General features: G+C 28.3%; 1 protein-coding gene across 1 annotated transcript; it reads left to right on the top strand.

The window, feature by feature from the left end:
• Positions 1-5,794: 5,794 nt before the first annotated feature.
• On the top strand, positions 5,795-21,680 carry LOC8267678. The gene is given in 22 exon segments (XM_002530568.3): positions 5,795-6,144; positions 6,333-6,442; positions 6,560-6,657; positions 6,801-6,965; positions 7,814-7,919; positions 8,945-9,482; positions 9,622-9,719; positions 9,914-10,159; positions 10,245-10,359; positions 10,454-10,667; positions 11,294-11,856; positions 16,921-17,067; positions 17,367-17,482; positions 18,279-18,376; positions 18,476-18,640; positions 19,117-19,219; positions 19,314-19,839; positions 19,949-20,046; positions 20,163-20,408; positions 20,505-20,619; positions 20,715-20,928; positions 21,026-21,680. Coding segments are annotated over 22 exon segments (4,692 nt in total). The 5' UTR covers positions 5,795-6,069; the 3' UTR covers positions 21,562-21,680.
• The last annotated feature ends 2,747 nt before the right edge of the window (positions 21,681-24,427 follow it).

Genomic DNA, 24,427 nt, shown 5'->3' with positions numbered 1-24,427 from the left:
TACGAGACTGTTCTCTCATACTCGTAATTACACTACTCTTACGAGGTTGTTTTCTCATATTTATAAATATATACGTTTTACGATATTATTTTCTTATATTGATAAATATACCACTTTTACCGGGGTCGTTTTCTTATATTAAATTATTAGCACTATTATAGAATTGTTTTGTCAAATCCATAAATATACACGTTTTACGGAGTTATTTTTTTTATTGACAAATATACCCCTTTTACGAGGTTGTTTTCTCATATTATAAAATTAATCCATTTAAGGGGTTGTTTTCTCATACTCACAAATATATCAAAATTACGGAATTATTTTATCCGATTGTTAAATATCCTCGTATTACAAAGTTGTCTTCTCATATTATAAAATTTATTATTTCTATAAAGCTGTTTTTTCATCTTTAAAATTACACTATTTTTACGAGATTATTTTCTCATATTCATAAATATAGATATTATCTTTTTTCTTACCTGACACAATCTTTTTTTGGCTAGTGATTCTTCTGGGTCGCCATATATCTCTTAAGTTTGAGACATTGTAGATACATTCTCGTCAACATCGTTATCACTTATGCAGAAGTCAAGAGCACGACGCAATTTTTTACCCTTATCCACTATTAACAATAGGCAGAGCAGCGAACCAACAACTGTAGCACTTGTTGGAGTACACATAGGCAAGTGAGATGGGGTATGTCTTTGAAGATATATGTTACTTTTAATGATAGATTATAAGGATCTTCAATTTCTATTATTAACCATAACTTGAAAAATCGTTTCAGTACTAAAAGTTCTAGACATTAATTGTGGCAAAGAGAATTTATCCTTACAAACCTAAGCTAGATTATTTGTTAGTAAACCAATTAAATCAGCAGGTGCACGCCCAAATATAAAAAATTTTGTTGACCCTGTGTCGTCCTCTACGATAGAATTGAGTTTATATCTATGGCAATGGTAAACAATGACATTCAGTTTATACCTAAAGCAATAGTAAACAAAAACATTCAGTTTATGCATATGGTAATGATATATGCATTAGTTACTGTATAATTAAATGATTCAGTATGTATAAATGTAATTGTTAACATATATACCAATATATTGGTGATTCTTTTAATGCTTCGCAATTATTACACCATATTTGATCACCATAATTCTGCATATTGCTTTTTCACTGGGGACATGCTGGATACCACCGGTCGTAAGATTAACATTTTTTATTGTGGCTTTGCAGGTGAATTTAATGTCCTTAACATTGTAGATGTCAACGCAAGTATATAAGGGTAAAAAATTATTAAATTATACATTATTATGAGGAAGAAATAAAAACATACCTTATTAATATAGATATCTATTGCCAGTAGCTCAACAATTGTTCTATTATTAATTTTTTTTGGATTCAAAATTGCGAATGGGGAGATTTTCATCATCAAGCTTTATGATTTTATCTCCCGGATCCATTAAACTGCAATGTAGAGCTGTTATTTATATATGTACAATGGTATAGGTTTAAAAGAATTATTATGAATTTACCTTTCTTTGAAATCATACACTTTAGGTATTTTAAGATCAACAAAACTCTTATTCGATGATGAACTATTGACCAACACTTTATCTATGACAAAAAGGTTAGAAACAAATCATATGTAAAAATATAATAATTAAAGTACATTGAATGATATACTTCTGTTGAATCTTTTGACAATTACCGATAGGATAACAATAACCACAAACCCACTTAATTTTCTTGGTTGTAAATCTGATCCTACGGAAATTGAATAGCCATCTTATCTTAAAGAGTAACTTCTAATTCATCATTTCTGGTAAATTGAATTTGAACAAGAGTTCAAAAAGATCATTTTACTTGAATTTTTTATATGGATATGCTGCTTCTTAGCGATTCTTTCAGCAATGTTAGTTTCCTCAATATTTCCAATTGCAATTAATAGTCCAAAGATATTTGCATACGATAGATGGCAGATAAGTGTTTTGTGAAATTGATTACATATATGGATTAGAATTAATGGGTGTCACCATTATAATATTAAAGGCGGTAATAATGATCATGAAATTATGTAACAGAAACTAATCAAAGAAATTATACATAGAAGAAACGATTTGTCTCCTGCTAAAGCTCAAAAATTTCGAAGGATTCCAAGAAATGGGATTGGAATGTCAGCTTCATCAGCAACTTTGGCCAGTGCATTTCTTGGCAATCTAATTCTGAATAGATGCATGCTTATCATGTAATTCAACAGACATGGGATAACGATAAAGCTAGATATATAAATAAGTGCTGTCGAGAAATGATCTCCAAATTGCATTACCCCTTAACACGATGTTGTTTTGAATACAGTTGGCCGTGTTTTGTTTTTTTAGGAAAAATTACAAATTTAGGGTTTTAATTTTTCTATTTGTTTATACTTTGGTGTCTAAATTATTCTTTTGTTTAATTAAGTATTTCAACATGCTAAAATACTCAATATAGTATCTGTAGCCGGTTGTACACGTTAGGATGTTTTGAATAGTAAATTAGTTTAAATACCTTCCTTTAAAATAGTATCTTTTTATTTTTATTTTTTCCTTCTTTTTTATCCAGTTTCAGTATTATTTCTTTAAAATTATTTATGTCTTTCGAGAAATTAAAAAATAATAAATTAAGAAAATAAAAAAATAATAAATAATGATTAGTAAGGATATTTAGTTAATTTTATGTGTAAATTGAGTTAAATTATTATTTTAACTTGTAAAACCTGTAAAAGACATCATAATATACATATATTCACAAGTTCATATAAAATAATAATTCAAACACTGAAATAAATAAAAAATTAAAATACTAACTTTATAATTATCCTTTTTTTTTAGTAATTCCATTTGCTTTATTCATGGGAAATTGGTATGGACACTTTAAAAAATCATAATGTATTATTTTTAATTTTAAATTTTTTTAATAAAATCTTTAAATGAAAATAGCTTTAAAAAACTCATGTCATCATAAGATGCCAAAAGAAACTAGAATGATAATTAAATTTAATTAGATTACTTTAAATCATAATATGGTTTTTTTTTTTAAACTTTTCAATAAAATTTAGCTATTTTATTTTATTTTTATTGTCGCCTAATAATACACAAGAATTTATAGCCGCTGTCAACTCAGTTCTAAACCCTATTACATTGAAAAAACTATATTGATAATTGTTCTTTTAAAAAAAAAATAATGTAGTTACTTTTCATATATGTCTATTAAACAATAGTTATGTATACTAAAAGAAATAAAAAATACTAAATATTCTCAATGGATTAAGATAAATTTGAAAATTCAGGAAAATATAAGTAAAAAGTAGGAAGTTAGTACAACTTTAGTGATTTGAGTCCTCCACCTCTTTTCCTACATTATCACCTGTAGATTTATTGGCAAAACCTGGAATCCATGATGCTACTCATAATGAATATCCTATGTTGGAACTAAATAAGGCTTGGGAACCCTTATGCAGTTTGAAGTCTTCACTATTTGGTGAAGTTAGGTTTCCTAGTATTGTTTGCTAATTGAAACTTTGTGTTTCTCTTTCTTAATGGACTCCATAAGGCGTCAGTTGAGTTATGAATATGTGTTTGCAGTTGAATCCATTGGCTGCCAATCCCTTTGCAAGAATAGATTGAGCCGACCAAATACCACGCCAAGTAAAACTTTGAGTATGCCCTAATTGAGCCAAAAGAAATCGCCCTCAAGAGAAATACTTTGCTTTGATGATTATACTGACAAGGATACTTGGGGACGAGATCTATTCCATGCTATCTTGCTAAGCATAGCAAGGTTGAAACCACGAAGACTATGAAAGTCTATATACCTCATTTCTCCTTTCATAACAAAGACTCCCACCTCATCCAATTAATCTTCCTACCACTATCATTTTTCATACCTCACCAAAAAGTATTCATCATTTTCTCAAGCTCATCACAAAGAGAAATAGAAATTAAAGAAGCACTCATACAACAAGAAGGGTTTGATTGAGCTACTGATTTAATCAAGGCATCCCCACCTGCTTAAGAAAGTAACTTTGCTTGCCAACCTTGAGTCCTTTCCATAACCTTTTCGGAAGGAATGCAAAAATGGCCTTCTTCCTTCTACTAATAAGAGATAGTAAGCCCAGATAGCAACAAGTATTTAATAGAGTATTAACTCGTGGAAGATTCAAAATTCGAGAAATCAGATATCTTTTCAGCTTGAATATAAGCAAATGTCAGTGAAAAATAAAAATTAATTAAATCCCTGTAATTTCAAAATTATTCAAAAGCATAAAGTCAACTGGCCACCGATTTTGTTGCCCAGAGTCAATCTATTATTTTTCTTAATTGATGGACATTTTACCTAAATTTTGCGTCCTTAATTCATCTAAATCCTTTTTTTTTTGGATAAAATTAAGAAAATTAATCGCGAACATAATAAAAATAAAAAACATTAATTTTTAAATTAAATTTAATTATGTAAAAAGAAAATAACTAATCAATATCTTAAACAAAAAGCAATAATTCTTTTTATTATTTATCAGTCTTGTTATTTTTTTGTTTTGATAATTGAGGGAGGGGACTATGATAATGGCAACTGCCAGGGCGATGGAATGGTGGAGGTGGGGGGCGGTTGCCGCAGGAGTATGATGATGATAAGAATTATTCATCATTTTAATTATATTAATTATATCCAAATTGTAAAATAGATTTTAAAAATTATTATAATTTTTTAATTATTTTTATTTATTAAGAGAGAGCGATTTTCATTTTTATTTTTATTCATAATAGAGTTAATATAAATTAAATATATAAAGATTCTTAACTAAGAATATCTGTAAATTAAAAAAAAGAAAACTAAAAATTAAACCCCGGCGTCAAAATCATGAGCCCATTCAAAATTTATCAGTGGTGCCAAAGTGGCCCTTAGTGTAAGTTAAATATGGTATTTTGAGATTCTATGAAGTTATGATATTCCCAATTTTGAGGCATAGATTCTCCTCAGAGAAACATTGAAGGGGTTAATGATTTTCTTTTATTATAATTAGAGGAGGGGATATCACTCTTTAATTCTTCTTTATTAAAAATCTAGTCGTGATTGCAACACTAGTCAATAATAACTCTAATGTTTTGAGAAATAATCAAATATGGAACAACAATAATCCTATTTACATAATCATGTCTTCGAAAAATATAAAACCAAACCTTTTTCTTTATCAATATAATTCCCTACCATAATCAAAATCCTCCATTTCTTAAGACTATGGAAAAGTAATTTTAAGTGTTAATATTTATTTTTAATTTAAATTTATATTCTGATTGAATTTTATTATAAAATTTATTTTATTTAAAAATATATATAAAATAGAAACAGTTGAATGAAATATTTTAATATTATGAAATATATTGATAAATTAACGTAGAATTCATTTAAAAATTTTATCTATAATTAATTCTATATATATTTGAATATATAAAATTCTAAATTAATTTTTATTTCATTCAAATCATATAAATTTTATTATTTTTTTTATTTTTTTATATGAAATTATGTCTAATATTTAATTTTTATTTATTTCTGAAATTGATGAAGTTTGTACTGTGACACTCACTTTTAAATCGACTTCAATTTAGCAGTTAGACTAAAACACTATTTTTTTTTTTAATGTTGTAACTTTAAGCAGTAGTAATTAATATAATGGATTTGATTTGTTTAAAAATAGAAAATCATAAACAGCCTGACTTAAGAAAAGGACGAAATAATTTTACAGTATTTCACAACTGTAAGTATCCATAAGAAACGTAAACTGAATTGAATTTTGTAAAACTGTGTCTCTTAAATCACTGAAATTTCTTGAAAAGAAAAAACCTTCCATCTCAAACCGTTATCAGAAAATGGAAGCGATCGTCCTTCCATAAACAGCCAATTTCAGAGCATATAAAACCGCTGTTAAAAGCACCCACCCTTTTGCACTTCTCTCTTACAGAGAGATTCATATTACAACAAAGTAGAGAGAAACCCAAAGAAAAAGAAAAAGAAAAAAAAAAAAAAGCAATGAGGCTTTCAATTATTTCTCTTGCCTTTCTCTTTTCCTCCCTTTTGCAGCCACCAACTTTTGCCATTAAAAAGGTAAGCATGTATTCTGCTTTTTTTCTTTTCTTTTTTTCTCTTCTTGGTTCTGTTTTCATTATAGTTGTTATTATGTTGCTTATCATGATCAGTTCACTCTGTTTTCTTCACAATCCTGAAACCAATGGTGTTTCCAATGATCATTTGTGCCAGAAATTGATGTGGGTTTTTTTTTCTACAACTTGCAGTCTTATATAGTATACTTGGGATCACACTCACATGGTCCAGATGCCAAGTTATCTGATTACAAGCGAGTAGAAGATTCTCACTATGAATTGCTTGATTCATTGACCACAAGGTATGCATACATATATATGTCTATGTATATGTTTATTTTCCTGGTTCTGTTGTAGCAGGATCAATACCAGATCATGTGAAACTTCTCTTTTATATTTATGGAATGTTCCTTTGACAGCAAGGAGAAGGCAAAGGACAAAATCTTTTACTCATACACTAGAAATATCAATGGCTTTGCTGCAGTTCTTGAAGAGGAGGAAGCAGAAGAGCTTGCAAGTAAGAATTGAGATTTCATGCACTGTAACACACAAAATTCTTGTATCTCTGTTATATCTTTTTGTTGCTCTGTGTTTTAGTTTTTACCTTTCTTTTTTGTATTTTTGTCTGTGGCCTAATGCTGAACTACATGGGCAATGCAGGGCATCCAGATGTGGTATCAGTTTTCTTGAACAAAGCAAGAAAGCTGCATACAACACATTCATGGAGTTTTCTTGGGCTAGAAAGAGATGGATTGATTCCTGTTGACTCTCTTTGGATTAAAGCAAGATTTGGTGAAGATGTAATTATTGGTAACCTTGACACTGGTAAGTGTTATATCTCTTCAGCTTGATTTTTCTTCTTTAAACAAAGAAATTTGATTAACATAATTTCAATACTGCAAAAAAGTCTTTTTATACAATCCAGTCCTAAATAATTTTTAAAAATAACACACTGTTAATTCTATATGTCAGTGAAAGTCAGTGCATGTTAAATAATTTCTCACATTTTGGTCCATGTGCTTTAAAAAGAAAACATATAAAGCCTAGCTGTGACAAATGGACTATATAGTAAATAAAAAAGTATCTGGACCTAATTATAAAAAAAAAAAAAACTGACTTTTAGAACTTCTGATATTATTCCAATTTCAGTGGTTTAGTTTTTTTTTTTTTTTTTTCATCAATTAGAAACTTAGAGTATTAATATATGAAATTCTTTGTTTTTGGTTAACTGCCATTTTTCATTGCAGTTGACTACAACATAGTTATTGATTTTGACTACACTAAACATTTCTCTAGAATACTTTTGACCCAAAAAAGGAAGATATATGCTTTTTTTATTTATTTTATATATATTTTTTGTTATAAATCTAATTCATTATTCATGGGTTTATCCACTTGAAACAAGAATGATTTCAAACTTTTACAAAATTTATGTAAGATTTCTTGGAGCATTTAAACAGTAAGAATATGAAATACAGTGGTAGGGCTCAGTACAAATCTGAAACTGAGATATGCATACCAACTCTGTTCCCTTTATGCTCAGAAAAATAATAATAAATCTGTGGTGCTGCTATGCTTTGTCAATTGTTTGACAATTATTTTTCTCTGGCAATCCCCTTTTCATAACTACTATTATTTTATTTTATTCTTTTTTTATTTGGGATTTTTATCAGGTGTTTGGCCTGAGTCTAAGTGCTTTAGTGATGAAGGAATGGGTCCAATCCCATCAAATTGGCGAGGAATCTGTCAAGAGGGCACCAGTGGAGTTCGTTGCAACAGGTTCCTTTTCATTTCTTTTCTCTTCATCAAATTTCAGGAATTAATTATAATAATTGCTTGCTTTAGAAATCACACATTTATTAATATATATTTTTTGAATTTAGACCCTCATGTTGTCTAGCTATACCTGCTGAAATTTTTTTGTCAAGCACATGCTAATTACTTGCATAGAACGGTATTTGCTACTAATTATAATTATTAGTTTGTCAGGTTTCATTTGCATAGATTATGTTTTTTCCTGAATTAATACAAATCACAGAATAATCATTTCAGGAATGACACATAGTGCAGACCATCCTATTAAAATAATTCATCTTCTGAAACTTCCATGCCAAGATTATGTTGGTAACATTGCTTCCATCTAGGTTTAGTGTTTCAAGCCTATGCAATCATAAATATGATGTAATTAGGTTTTCAGATGTTCCCAGATTCTTATCTTGTAAAACAAGCAATCTTCCATTGCTTTAAGAGATAATTTCAGAGACAGTTATTTGTTGTGTCTGCCTAGATTTATTAGGTAATGTGCAACGTTCAGAATGGATATATTTACATTTAAATTTATTTTAATTATCAATTCAATTTGAAGTTAACACCTTTTAATAATTTTTAATCTTTTAAAAATAAATATTAATTTTTTAATTTATTTTTAAAAATATTTTTTATAGTAGTAAAGAAAATTATGCGATTAGTCCATTGTGCTTGCTAAAAGTAACACTTGTAAGTTAGTTAAAGCTTGTTGTGTATAGATACAAAATGCATGAAAGATGCACATATGAGACATTTAATCTTACATATTAGGTTTAGGACACTATTTTGTTTCTAGTAAGTACAGTCAACTCTTCATTTTTTTAATAAAAAAATTTTAAAAATATTATTTGTAAAGTATTTAAAAAAAAAATATAGGCTTTTTTTAAAATTTTAAAATAATTAAATAAAGTTGTTATGAAAAGCATAAAATTCATGATTAAATTGGTAATTAAGCCTTTAAGATTTGCACTAATTTATGTTTTAAATTAATTGTTCAGGAAACTAATAGGAGCAAGGTATTTTAACAAGGGTTATGCTGCGTTTGTTGGCCCTCTCAACTCAACCTATCACACTGCAAGGGACAATTCAGGGCATGGAACTCATACCTTATCAACAGCTGGTGGAAATTTCGTTAAAGGAGCTAATGTCTTCGGCAACGGAAATGGAACTGCGAAAGGCGGATCGCCAGGTGCCCGTGTGGCTGCTTACAAAGTGTGCTGGCCACCTGTTAACGGCAGTGGTGAGTGCTTCGACGCAGATATCATGGCTGGCTTTGAGGCGGCTATAAGCGACGGTGTCGATGTGCTATCGGTTTCGCTTGGCGGAGAGGCTGCTGATTTTTTTGAAGACCCAATTTCAATTGGTGCATTTGATGCTGTTAAGAAAGGGATTGTTGTTGTTGCTTCTGCTGGAAATTCAGGACCGGACCCCTTCACAGTATCCAATGTTGCACCTTGGCTAATAACAGTTGGTGCCAGCACCATGGACAGGGATTTCACAAGCTATGTTGCACTTGGTAACAAGAAGCACCTGAAGGTATTTCTTCTCTAAATTATGATAAATGGGGAATGTCACTGTGCAAAAACCCAATCAAATATTAATGATATTTATAGTAATCTACTGAAATTCACATGGCGGGATTCTAAATCCTGTGAAATTTTGTTCTTTGTTGTAGGGTACTAGCCTTTCACAAAAGGTCTTGCCAGCTGAGAAATTCTATCCCTTGATCACTGGTGAAGAGGCGAAGTTCAATGATGTGTCAGCTGTAGATGCGTGAGTAGCTTTAATCTATGATACGAAGAATACCACTTATTATGAGCGTTCTTATATTTAAAAAAAAATTATTTGAATTTGATACATGTCTCTCAATTTATATATCAAACTGATAGATAATTGATATATATTAATTAGTTTTAAAATGTATTAGTCTTTGCAGTATCTTTATATAACACACAAAATTTCTGCAGAGGGCTATGTATGCCTGGATCACTTGACCCCAAGAAGGTGAAAGGGAAAATAGTGGTCTGCCTCCGAGGCGAGAATGGGAGAGTGGACAAAGGAGAACAGGCTTTTCTTGCAGGCGCTGTTGGAATGATTTTAGCCAATGATGAAAAATCAGGCAATGAAATTATAGCTGATCCTCATGTTCTTCCTGCTGCACATGTAAATTACACTGACGGTGAAGCTGTTTTTGCCTACGTTAACTCTACCAGGTAACACCTGACATTTTGGATTTTTAAACCTTTCAAGATTTTACTTTGTAAGGACAGCCATATGAGCTCTGTCTGTAATTCGCAGAGTTCCTGTGGCATTCATGACTCGAGTAAGGACACAGTTGGAATCGAAGCCAGCTCCATTTATGGCTGCTTTCTCATCAAGAGGACCTAATGGCATTGAGAGATCAATCCTCAAGGTCAGTCTGCTTTGGTAGTTCTTTATCGGTTTCCAAATGAGTAAACTTCTGCTATGTATAACCGAATCCTGAAAATGGCTGTTTCATATTTCAGCCTGATGTCACTGCTCCAGGCGTGAGTATAATTGCTGGTTTCACTTTAGCAGTAGGGCCAACTGAAGAAGTATTTGATAAGCGCAGGATTTCCTTCAACTCCCAATCCGGCACCTCAATGTCATGTCCTCATGTTTCTGGTATTTCTGGCCTTCTCAAAACCCTCCACCCTGATTGGAGTCCTGCTGCTATTAGATCCGCACTCATGACATCTGGTATATCTATACAACGTTTTCCCCTTCTTTACTCAATGCAAAGTCATTTACAGCTTTCGCTCAGTGGTCCTGAATTAGTTTTTAGAATTTATAGTTTTCTAGCTTGAGGGTAAATTGCTTAATTGATATTAAACTTTTTAGATTTTCTATTCAATTGGTATTAATATTCTTTTTTGGTAAAAATATTTTTATTTTTATTTCAATTTTTAATTTTTTCAATATATTTTACTGAAATAACCATTGGAAAAAAATATTTTCAATTGATTCGACACATTAATAATAACTTATTCTATTTAGCATACATAAACTAATTCTAAATTTGTGTGATTCGAAAAGAATTTATACCTAATAAAGTAAATTATTATTAAGTTAGCATTGCTAATGTAGTAAATTAATTAAAAATATTTAATTTTTAAAAATTATTTCAGCATAATAGGCCGAAAAAGTGATGGTATCAATTGGATGCTAAATCCGCAGGTTTGGTGACGGGGAAATCTATCACTAGTTTGAACCCTAGTCAAAATTGAACTGTTTGAAAATTTGTATACATATGCATATATTTACTAAATTGACACGCTGCATTATTATATAAAAGCTTGACGGATATGGGTGTGACTTTTCTGCAGCAAGAACACGAGATAACAACATGGAGCCAATGCTGGATTCATCGAATCGCAAGGCCACCCCATTCGACTATGGGGCAGGACATGTGCGCCCGGATCAAGCAATGGATCCAGGCCTGGTTTATGATTTGAGCGACGACGATTACTTGAACTTTTTGTGTGCTCAAGGATACAATCAGAGCCAAATTAGACTATTTTCAGGCAAACCATACTCATGTCCCAAGTCATTCAGCCTGACAGACTTCAACTACCCTTCCTTCGTAGTTGCCGATATCAATACCACAGTAACACTCACTAGAAAAGTTAAGAATGTTGGGTCTCCTGGAAAATACTATGCTCATGTCAAGGAACCAGTTGGAGTCTCAGTTTCGGTTAAACCTAAGAGCTTGGAGTTTAAGAAAATAGGTGAAGAGAAGGAATTTAAGGTTACTTTTAAAACTAAGAAAGCATCTGAGCCTGTAGATTATGTTTTCGGGAGACTGATATGGTCAGATGGGAAGCATTATGTTAGAAGTCCATTGGTGGTGAAGCACTACTGAAATTATTTTGATCATAATCAAAGTAGGGTTCAGTCTCAACTAAGTTGATTTTTTTTTTTTTTTTAACTACTGCCTACAGTCTATGTATAAATCAGTGACAATTTGTTGGACCATCAATTGTGATTCTTTTTAATGGAAGATAAAGAAGATGCTTAATTACATGTCTAGTTAGTTTTGAAAATGAAATGTGAATGAAAATATTCTGGTATTCAATTCTCCATTTGAGAAGTTGCGTTCAATGTTTCTATTTTACATAGTTAAATATACATAATGGTACTAGCACTTTTACAAGTTAATGATTAGAAACTTTGTAATGAAAAGAGATCATTTTCTATATTGTGATTATGTGTTTTTTTGTCTAAAAAAAAAAATACAAAGAACTAAATCAAAGGGTTTATTTTATATTTATTATTCTATTTTATATTAATATTAGTTATCTATTTATGTATTGCACGATCGTTATTATTATTTCGATTATATAACTAATTTGATAGATACAATTTAATAGAATTTTTAATATTTAATATTAAATTTTTAATATTTTAAAATAATAGCAAACTATGCGCTTCTTAATTTTCTTAAAATTTTAAAATTTTATTAAATATAATAAGATAAAAATTATTTTCTTAAAAAATTTATTAATTAATTTTAGTATTATATGAATTAATACTATCAATATAATTAATATTGCTATCTTTAGTATTAAGAATTTATTATATAATTAAATTAATTTTATTATTAATATAATATTAAAAATATAATTTAAAATAAAAAATTAGAATTAAAATTATTATCTAATTAGAAAACTAATTTATTAGTTAATATAGTATTAAAATATAATTATTATGCTATTTTTAGAATAGAATTAGTATTGTTATTTAATTAGAAAACTATTTATTAGTTAATTTAATATTATAATATATTATTTCTTAATATTAGAGTTAGTATTTAATTAAAATATAATTTATTAATCAATAAATTAATAAAAAAATTATAAAATTACACATCAGTTTAGATTTTATGTGTCAAAAGTAAATACATATATCAAAATAAAAAATTTATAAATCAAAAATTTAGCACACATATTAAAAAAATTAAAAAGTTAAATCTACGGATGTAGCAATTGTGGAATGGAAAACTGAATAGTCCTCGTAGTCTCCAGCAACGACAACCTCATATCTTAGACTTATAGATAGGAATTTCCACGAGATTTTATTGCATTGAAAACAATGTTTTGTTTATCTTATTTTACTATTTTCATTGAAGCATATTCATAAAAGGTAATTCTTAATACAGAAGTGTCAAAAAAAATAGATAAATTTATAAAAAGTACCTTATAGATTTTTTAATTAAATTAAATTTATTTGATTATTCAAATTATTTTAATTTGTATTATTATATCATTAAGCTGATAACTAAGATTTAGTTCATATTAGAGTGCCTAATATTTTAAGAATTTTATTTAACAACTATTATTAATGTGGTCTAAAATATTAAAAAATAAAAGTCATCCAGTTCAATAAAATTAGATATGATTAGTAGTTTTAGGTTTAGATCAAGTTATAATTTACTTATATTTTGAAAATAAGTAAATTTTTATTTCATATAAAAATTAAGTTTTAATAAAATATTTAGTTAAGTTCCTCACAAAACACGTATATTAAACTAGTTATTATAATATTTTATTTGAGAAAAATATTAAATAAAAGTATATATATATTACTTAATCTTGAAAATAGGAGCAACAAGAGCGCTTGCAATAGAAAGAGAAAAGAAAAGTCAAAAATCCCCGATACTCTAGAATGAAAAGGATTTTAAATTAAAGAGCAAACACAAGTGCGAAGATTTAGATGATTTTTAGAATTTGCTCAAGCTATTTGTTAATATGATATGTCAATATTTAGATTATTTTGATCATTGAATTCACAAATAATGCTTGTAATTTGTTATCTGAAAAATAACTAACTATTTTTAAAATTTAAATTCAAGTTTTAATAAAATTCCAATCATTAATTTAAAATAAAAGATGGGAATTACAAACATGACAGTTGATGTTTAAGTTAAAATTTTACATAATCTCAATCCAAATTTAAAATCTTTTGCAATTAAGTATAATAAAAGAATGAATCTTTTACTCGAGTTAACTCATTGAGTAATAAAGCTATTATCTAAAGATTGTGTGAATATTTCGAAACCAGAATCTTTTTTTCTAATTATTTTTTTATTATATGGGTGACCCTATTTCCACGACCTATATTGCTAAATTCACAATTTTATTCAAATTTTATTAATTGAATAGATTATAACACCCCCTGATTAATTATTTTCTATTTTTATGGCTTTCCATATATATTTATTTTATTTTTATTTTTTAGTAATTCATTTCATATGATGATGTCTTAACTCTCTCTTTTCACTTCAATTTTCTTGATTGTTTTATATTTATTCACTTTTATCATCTTGTTTTTATCCATTTCTCTATTTTCATTTTAATTTATTTTATACTTAACCTAATTTATTTAGTCTATTTTATATCTATTTATTTTTAACATTTCAATATATAGCAATATAGAGTTAATAGAAATTTGGATTGAGTACTATTTCATTTTTTTCTTCGCATATTTCAATAAAGTTTTATTTTATAATTTTTCATTTATTAGAAAAATAAGATATACACAACAATAGTTTAAGTTGTCCAAGAATAATTGTTTTTTTTTCAAAATATATCTTATTTAGTATACATCTTTTAGTAAAATACTAAAAAAAATGAAAGTTATAGGTTTATTTTATTAGAGATTATTTTAGAAAGCATTGGAATGTATGTCCAAATTGGAAAAAGACTAATTGCCTCGTAGATTTTCAGGCAATATAAATGATTCATTATTTTTCAATATTTTAAATTCTTATTCTCTACAACATTGGTTCTATGTTTATTTTCTTTTCTTCATTCCAATTTCTCTTTTTCATAATTTATTTGAGAGTTATTTATATACATTATAATTCAATCTTTATAAGTGGTACACATGCAATTTTTATGTTATTAATTTCATAGCAAAAGCTTATGCATTGTATGAATTATTATATTATATATAATATATTTTTTAATGTATTCTATATATAGTTTTCAAGGTGATGAGAAATTAAGAAAAAATGTAAACAATTTGATAATATTAAAGAATAATTTTTTATTTCGAGATTTTTTATTTATTTTTATAATAGATCGATGAATAAAAAGAGTAGTCAAAATTTTATTATGAAATATATAAATAAAGTCTCAAATATTATGTAAAACTACACAAGGTTTATTTTGTTGTCCTACGGATGGAAAATGATTACAAAACAATATAATTTGTTGAAGTCAGAGTTAAGAAAATCTACAAAATATAATGCTTTAGTTATAACTTTAGAATTAGACTAAGCTAGGATGAGTAAATAAAATATAGAGATAATAAATAAATAAGGATAGAGATGAGTGAACAAAAAGTAAATAAATATAGAAATTCATAAAGATGGAGAGCAATTAATCAAAGGCATTATAATAAGTTGTGGATTAGCAATTTAGATTGTGAAAATAGAGCCATATTTATTATATATGGTAAAATATTCAGAATTTTATATTTAATTATCCTTTTTGAGATATTACTATTTGACAATCTCTTTCTAAACAACCTTTAAGGTGTTCAACATTATATTGCAAATGCTTCTCATTAGATTTCACCTCTAACTTATATATATACAAAAAGGATAAAAGTGAAAATAAGATAGGTCGGGGCAAAAATTTATCTATTTCTTATCTATCCTATTAAGAGTGGAGAAAAATGGATATCATTTTCCTATTTTAATCATCAAATAATTTGTATTTATTCATATATCTTATCAAATATTTTTATATATGGTATGCTAATTTAATAATTAATTCAGTTTAAGATTTAAGATTAACTAATCATTTACATGTGCATTACACGACTGTTATTATTATTTTAATTATACAATTAATTCAATAGATATAGTTTAATAAAAAATTTAATATTTAATATTAATTAAATTTTAAATTTTAAAAAGTAATAGAAAATTGACTATTTTTAAATATTCTTAAATTTCTTAAAATCTTACAATTTTATTAATGTGATAATATAAAATTATTTTAGAGATTATTTATTAATTTATTTATTTAATATATAAATCCATAAATCAATATTATTGATATTATTATTTCTTAAGATTAAAATTAAAATAATTTTTTATTAGGAATGTAATTTATAAATTAATAAATTAATGAAAGAAACTATAAAATTATATATAAACTTGAATTTCATATGAAAAAGATAAATACACATATCAAAATAAGAATCTCATATGTCAGAAATTAAGAATACATGTCAAAAAAAATTTAAATTTTAGAAATTAACATATATATTAATCTTTCTAGTAAATCATATACTTCAAAGGAACTTAAAATTAAAGGCATTATAATTATAATATCAGTTTAGGTACTTTGGAGTTTGTTAATTTGAGTTTGGATGCTGTAGTTAGAAGGTTTACTATGAAATGATCAAAACTAGAAAATTGAGGTGGAATCAAACAATTCCCACGGAAATTGAAAATACTCCAATTAGAACAATTGGGAAGCCGGGTCATTAGGTAATTAGCAAATTCGTTGACTCATTCATATGTCAATATATGTCTAAACACATTGTTAAACTCCTGAATTTTTATTTTATTAAATTTTGATCTTTTTAGTTTTACTTCCAGTAAGGATTATTGGGTTTTTGATAAAAATAAAAATAAAAATACGAACATTCAATAAAATAAAAAAAATTGATGAAATATATGTAAAAGGTGTTTAATCTGATAAAAATTAAAAAAATAAAAATTCAATAAAATAAAATAATAATTTAAATATTCGATAACTTAAAAGTTTAAGGATTTGTAAGAGTTTAATAATAGATTCATGAATATCGATATACACCCAATAATAAAATTTTAATTTCGGGCACTAGAATTACGCCACTCCATCAGTTTTAAGTACACCAGAAATTTAGAGGCAAAGTTGATGCTTAAAATAGCAAAAATTAGAATATAAAAACAAAGGAAAAAAGACCCTTTTTTCCCTTACATTTTCAGCAAGAAAAAGTAGACATGTTGAATAGAGAAATGAAGCTCACAATTCTCTCCCCTTTAGTCTTCTCTACACTCCTTTTCTCCCTTTTGCAGACTCCCTCTTATGCTGCAAAACAGGCAAGTTCACTATTCTTTTTTTCTTTTTTCTTTTTTTATTTTGCTATTTAGCTTATTACATATTTTCTTAATTATTCTTTTATTTATTTGACATATTATTATACTATTGCGGCAAACAATATAAATAAGAATGTGTAACACAATTCTAAAATATGAAAAGGATTATTTGCTTAATATGGAAAGGGCATTGCATAATACTGAAATAGCAATCACTTTATATTTATTGTAAAATTGATATTTCATATGGAAAAGAATAAATTAAATATAATAGATATCTTATAAATGTGGTTTTGATGCAGTCTTATATTGTGTACCTGGGAGAAAGTTCCTACTCAATAAGCGATGCTATTGCAGATGACAGTAAAGTGACACAATCACACTATGACTTGCTCGCAACACTCAGCCAAGCCCAAAGGTTTAAATTTCTCTTCTTTTCAAGTTGTTACATTTCATTGTCTATCCAAGAAAATTAAAAAAAAAAAAAAAAAAAAAAAACCTACAAGAAGTCAGATTGGAATCTTATTTTTCTTGATTAATTTTGTATATAATATGGTTTTATATGTGCCAATAAACAATTCAAATTCAAATACTTTATTTTTAGAATAGGTTCGAATCAAAAAACAATCACTGAAAACATAAAATTTTCAAGAGAATTAAAATTAAAAATTTGATACGAAATTAGTTTGTTTTTTTTTTCATGTATTCACATCCAATCAAAAAAGAGATTTCTTTTTTTTTTTGTATGAATTGACTTCTTAATCTCTGTGTATTATTATAATAATAATAATAATAATAATAGTAATAAAAGAATCTTTTTTTAATCAATTTTTATCAATTATACTTAATAATTTTAGTATTTTATTTCCAATCTCGGCTTTCTTTCTTCTAAGACAAAAATTGAGAATTTTCTAATTTAAATATTTACTATCTGAGCTTTTCTCTATATCAATGTTATTATTTTTTACTAGATAATTATTGATAGGAATACCTTTAAAATTATTTAAAAAGTTACTTTTATTTATGTAGTAACTATAAGAAATTTTTCGCTTATTGATTATTTGTAATGGTGATTCGAGTCCTTCTTATTTTCATAATAAATAGATTTATATGATAAATGATTATATTTATAGTGTTTTTTTCTAAACCATCTTCTTGATTCAATAAGGAGTCGGCCTCAAATAAGTTCATTTTTCATGCTGCTGCTTATGCAGTGTAAATGATGTCCAGACTGAATTGCTTTACTCATACACAAAATGTATGAATGGCTTTGCTGCAGTCCTTGACGATATTCAAGCAGAGCAGCTTCGAAGTAAATAAGCTTGATTCCATATCTGAGCCATTATTTGGATTCTTTTTAGCAATAAATTAATAGATTACTACTCTATGGTTCCTTTTTAATTTAATGCAGATCTTCCTGGTGTGAAACAAATTTTCTTGAACCTGAAGTACGATCTACACACAACACATTCATGGGATTTTGTTGGTTTAGAAAGCCATGGGACTCCTGTTCCTAGCTCCCTTTGGGACAGGGCAAAGTATGGCCAAGATGTCATTATTGCTAATCTTGACACTGGTGAGTTCTTTTTTATATCCTGACTTCCAGAATTCATTCAAAAGACTATTTGGTAGAATAAAATACAAGTTGAATTTACTACGATGATCTATATAATATGCATGTTCTCCCCAGAAAAAAAAACAAAATACATATGTTTATCTCAGTATTCCATGCCTCAATCCTATTAGAGGTATTGTTTACTTGACAAGTAAACGATAATAATATCGTATTCTATATAGAGATTTTTCTGAATGATAATAGACAAAATGAAAATCACTTATTAAACAATCATTCATTTATGACATTATAATAGCTTGAATCCCTTCAAGTTCTATTAAATTAAAATTTAATTCACCACTGAAACATTATTCATGTAATAATTTGTTGCATGAACTTAATTCTCTTTAGCACCCTAAAGAGTTGGCAAGAATTTCCCATCAATTAATTGTACTTACATTCCTGAAATTCTTTGTTGGTAATTGCCATTATGCAAGGTGTTTGGCCTGAATCGCCAAGCTTTAGTGACGAAGGGATGGGGCCTGTGCCATCAAGATGGCGGGGATCTTGTGAGCCTGACAGTCAAATTCGTTGCAACAAGTTAGTCATTTTCCATTAAGCTTTTCTCCTTTATTTAGAGAGTTGGAAACAGAAACAACTCAAAAAGTACTAATTGCTTTTTCGCAATGTTCAGAAAGCTAATAGGGGCAAGGGTGTTCTACAAAGGCGCCCAAGCTGCAGGAGATGGCCCTTTTAATAAAACTTCGATCACTGCACGTGACAATGAAGGCCATGGCTCCCACACCTTATCAACAGCCGGTGGCAGCTTCGTTCCCGGAGCTAGTATCTTTGGCTATGGCAACGGAACGGCTAAAGGAGGGTCGCCAAAAGCTCGAGTAGCTGCCTACAAGATTTGCTGGACTGGTGGCTGCTATGGTGCTGATATCTTGGCTGGATTTGATGCCGCAATGGCTGATGGTGTTGATGTGATTTCAGCTTCAATTGGCGGTCCCCCAGTTGATCTTTTTACAGATCCTACTGCTTTTGGATCCTTCAATGCCATTAAGAGAGGCATTCATGTAATTGCCTCAGGTGGCAACTCAGGACCAACTCCAGAGACTATAAGTAATGTAGCTCCATGGATTTTTACAATTGGTGCTAGTACAATGGATCGTGACTTCGTAAGCTCAGTTGTTCTTGGAGACAACAAGTCTTTAAGGGTATAATATGTTTTGAAAATACTTTTGTTTATGATCTAATACAAGTCTTGTAGTGTATCATGTTATGTAATAACTAATAACTTTTGGAGTATCCTGTTCTGAATTTCAGGGAATAAGTCTTTCAGACAAATCCTTGCCAGCAGGAAAGTTTTATCCATTGATCAGTGGAGCAGATGCAAAATCTGCTAGTGCTAATGCATCAGATGCGTAAGTGATACTTTCCAATTTATCCTATTAATATTAAGACCCTGTATAGCAAATTATGCCAAAGCAGTCTTGAGTGTTCTGATAAGATTTTTAACAAAAAAATATACTAATTGCAGTCAATTGTGCGAGGAGGGATCACTTGACAAAGCTAAGGTTGCAGGGAAGATCATAGTTTGCCTTCGTGGTGATTCTGATAGATTAGCAAAGGGACAGGTGGTTGCCAGTTTAGGTGCTGTTGGGATGATCTTAGCCAATGATCAATTAAGTGCAAATGAACTTTTAGCAGATCCTCATTTCCTTCCAGCTTCCCACATCACTTACACCGATGGTCAAGCAGTTTACAACTATATAAAAACCACCAAGTAACTCTCGCATCCTTTTTGCTTTTATCCGATTGATTCATAACTTGTTCAGCTCAAGATTCAGGATTCTATTTTCCTATGCATATTTTGTGGCAGAAACCCCACTGCATCAATTTCTCCTGTAAAAACAGAAGTAGGAGTTAAACCAGCTCCAGTAATGGCATCATTCTCATCAAGGGGACCTAATGCAGTTTTCCCAGGATTGCTAAAGGTTTGGTATTTAGCATTCATCAAGTTGTAATTCATTCAATCTAGTGTCAAGGTTATGTGACTTATGTTTTCTTTCTTATGCTATTGTATCAATAGCCTGATGTCACTGCACCTGGCGTTAATATACTTGCTGCTTACTCCGGAGCAATATCTCCATCTGAAGAGGAATCTGATAAGCGTCGAGTTCCTTTCACTGTAATGTCTGGCACTTCAATGTCATGCCCTCACGTTTCTGGCATTGTGGGTCTTCTCAAATCAATCCATCCAGATTGGAGCCCTGCTGCTGTCAAATCCGCAATCATGACTACTGGTATGTCCGATATTACTTTGCTCCATGTAAGCTGTGATCCACTGAACCATGATTTGAAAAGCTGCAATCTGAGAGCACTAAATTGCTCTACCTGCAGCTAAAACACGAGCCAACAATGGAAGATCAATACTTGATTCAGACGGGAAAACCGCAACACCATTTGCATATGGTGCTGGACATGTGAGACCAAATCTTGCAGCAGACCCTGGCCTAGTTTATGATTTGACAATTACTGATTATGCCAACTCTTTATGTGGATTCGGGTACAACGAAAGTGTTGTCAAATCATTCATAGGCGAATCTTATACATGTCCTAAGAATTTCAACATGGCTGATTTCAACTACCCTTCAATCACAGTTGCAAATCTCAATGCTTCAATAGTTGTCACTCGCAAAGCTAAGAATGTAGGAACTCCAGGGACGTATACTGCCCATGTTAAGGTACCTGGTGGAATCTCCGTGACTGTTGAACCTGCACAACTAACGTTCACAAAACTTGGAGAAGAGAAGGAGTATAAGGTGAACTTGAAAGCCTTAGTGAATGGCTCGCCTAAAAACTACGTGTTTGGGCAGCTTGTATGGTCAGATGGGAAGCACAAAGTCAGGAGTCCTCTTGTAGTCAAGCATGCATAGGCCCTAGATAATTGGCTAGATTGTTACTTTTGGCTTTTGCATTTGTTTTTTATTGAATTATTACCATGTTATGTAAGCCTGAGGCAAAAGTTCATGGAATGTTACACTAATTTCATTGACGTCTTTGTTCTTGCATTATTTTTGTTTCTAAACAAGGAATGTTAATTCATAGCTTGTGATTTAGAAATCCCAAAGTTACATATTATATTTTGCACCGAGTTTCATTTTAATTTCAAAAGCTTATAGAAGTGAAAAAGTTTGTTCTAAGAATTATGAGCATTAATTTTTTACATTAAAAAGTTTATAAGCATTATTGGTAGGCAATTAAATCACTTATACTAGATGAAATGTTATAATTTAAAATTATTTGATCACTTTAATCGATTTATTATAGTATGTATAATATTCTTTTCGTGCTTTAAAAACTAAAATTCTCACAATTTAAAAAAATAATGTTAAAAAATATGTAAATTTTCAAGTAAACAAGAGAAATCATGTCTAAATTACAAAATCTATCACACCCCTTACCACATAATTTTCTTTGAATAATTAAAAATAACTATTAAACCTAAATGAACTAAAGAGAATAACAATTTGAAAAATATGGCAATAGCATCATAATAATAACTATTATTATTATTATTATTATTATTTAGAATTTAAACAAATCTATATAATATGGATTCCGGTCCATCATTCTATATAGACCAAAGTCCATCAACACTAGACCTGTTCATGGGCTCGGGCTGGGCCTGACTTGATTTTAGACAAGCTCGAGCCCGCCCAGGCCAGATGATTTTTTAATATCTCTAAGCCCAAGTCCAAGCCCGAAATCTTTTGAAAAGCCCGGTCCGGCCCAACCAATTGTTAAACCTGTATAAAGAGATCGGGCTTGGGCGAGTTCGGGTCGGGCCTGATCCGGTTCTACAATGTATAACAAGGTTGTTTAGGGTTTGATATTATTAATAACATGAAAATTATAAACAGGAATAATAGGTAGTTAAGTGGTTTATAACACTTAATTATATGTTGAAGGAGACAGGTTCGAGTCCTAGGTATGACATTTTTTTTTCTTAACTAAATTAGACCTCGGGCCGGGCCGGGCTTGGACAACAATTTGTACACAAAAATTGTTATCCAAGCCCGGCCCGAGGAGTGCGGGCCGAGTGAGTACTTAGGCTCATGAACAGGTCTAATCAACACATATAGTGGTGAGGAGAGAGTAAAACACGCGTTGATTTTGTATGAAATTTTATTAATTATTTTCCATTTTTTTTCAAATTGTACAACGTGGGGACTTTTGTTCCTCTTCTTTACTTATTGTTCTTTTGAATTATTATACACTATATTTTTAATTTTTTTAGATTATAATAAAATAAATTTATAAAATTAATATTATAAATTATTAAATTTTTTATTTTGACACATGAAATTTTTATTTTTAAAATTATAATAAAATAAATTTAAAATTAATATTAATATCAAAAATAATATTTTGAATATATCTTTTATATGTTTATGAAAGGTAGTCGTTTTACCCCTATTTTACGACAATCGTAATTATTTTGATTATAAATAATAATATAAATTAAATTTATATATAAAATTAAATATATTTTTAATATTTTATAATTAATTAAAATATTTTAAAATAATAATAAATTAAATATTTTTAACGTCTTTATTAGTTTTTTTATATTTTAAGATTTAAAACAATATAAAATTATAAATAAATTAATAGAAAAATATAAAGTTATACATAAATTTGAGTTCTACGTGTCGATAATAAGTACATGTGTTAAAATTAAAAATCATATGTGTTAGAATATAGTAACACATGTCAGAAAGTCTTTATTATTTTTTTGTTCATTTACACGTACTAAATGTCCATTTTTTATATGTATAATATCCATAAGATGCAATATTCTGTAATAATTAATTTTCTTTGTATTTAAATATTTACTGTCTACAGATTTAATATTCATTATGGTTAATGTTTATGTTCATTTCTTTTAATATATTATTCATCAATGTTAATATTAATATTCATTATCTAGTTCTGCAATGTTTATTGTTTGTATATATAATGTTCATCAATATTCTCAAATAAAAATATTGATTATTTAAGAAAGCTTTTATTATTTTTGTGATGCATATTGAAAAAGATTTTATGATTGATATAAATATTCATCATTTATAGACATAATATTCATTAGTTTGTCAATAGATATTTGTCATTGATGAAAATTATACCCACTAATCCATTCAAATGAATATATATAATATAAACATAACATAAATTTTCCTCACATAGTTAGTAAACAAAAAAATTATCAAGCTAAAATTATATTACAAATATTTAAATTATGGTGTATTTTCTTTCTAAAATGTGTGGTGCATTCTACTTCTAAATTATATAATATAAGAACTTTTATTTCCGCTTTTTTATTATTTTTAAAATTTTTAAAATTATAATAAAATAAATTTATAAAAATTAATATTATATTAAAACTTATACATAAACTTGAATTTCACATGTCAATAATAAGTACACGTGTCAAAATTAAAAATCATATATGTCAGAATATAGTAACACATGTCAAAAAAAATTTATTAGACCATATATATATACATATTTTTTATTCATTTACATATACTAAAATATTCATTTTTTATATGTATAATGTCTATTAGATGTAATATTCTATAATAATTTTTTTTATTGAAATATTCATTATGATTAATGTTGATGTTCATTTTTTTATGTAGTATTCATCAATGTTAATATTAATGTTTATTATCTAGTACTGCAATCTTCATTGTTTGTGTATATAATATTCATCAATATTCTCAAATAAAAATATTA

The sequence above is a fragment of the Ricinus communis genome, chromosome 1 (genome assembly GCF_019578655.1).
Source record: "Ricinus communis isolate WT05 ecotype wild-type chromosome 1, ASM1957865v1, whole genome shotgun sequence".
NCBI lineage: Eukaryota > Viridiplantae > Streptophyta > Magnoliopsida > Malpighiales > Euphorbiaceae > Ricinus > Ricinus communis.
This window is presented reverse-complemented; position numbering and strand designations above follow the sequence as displayed.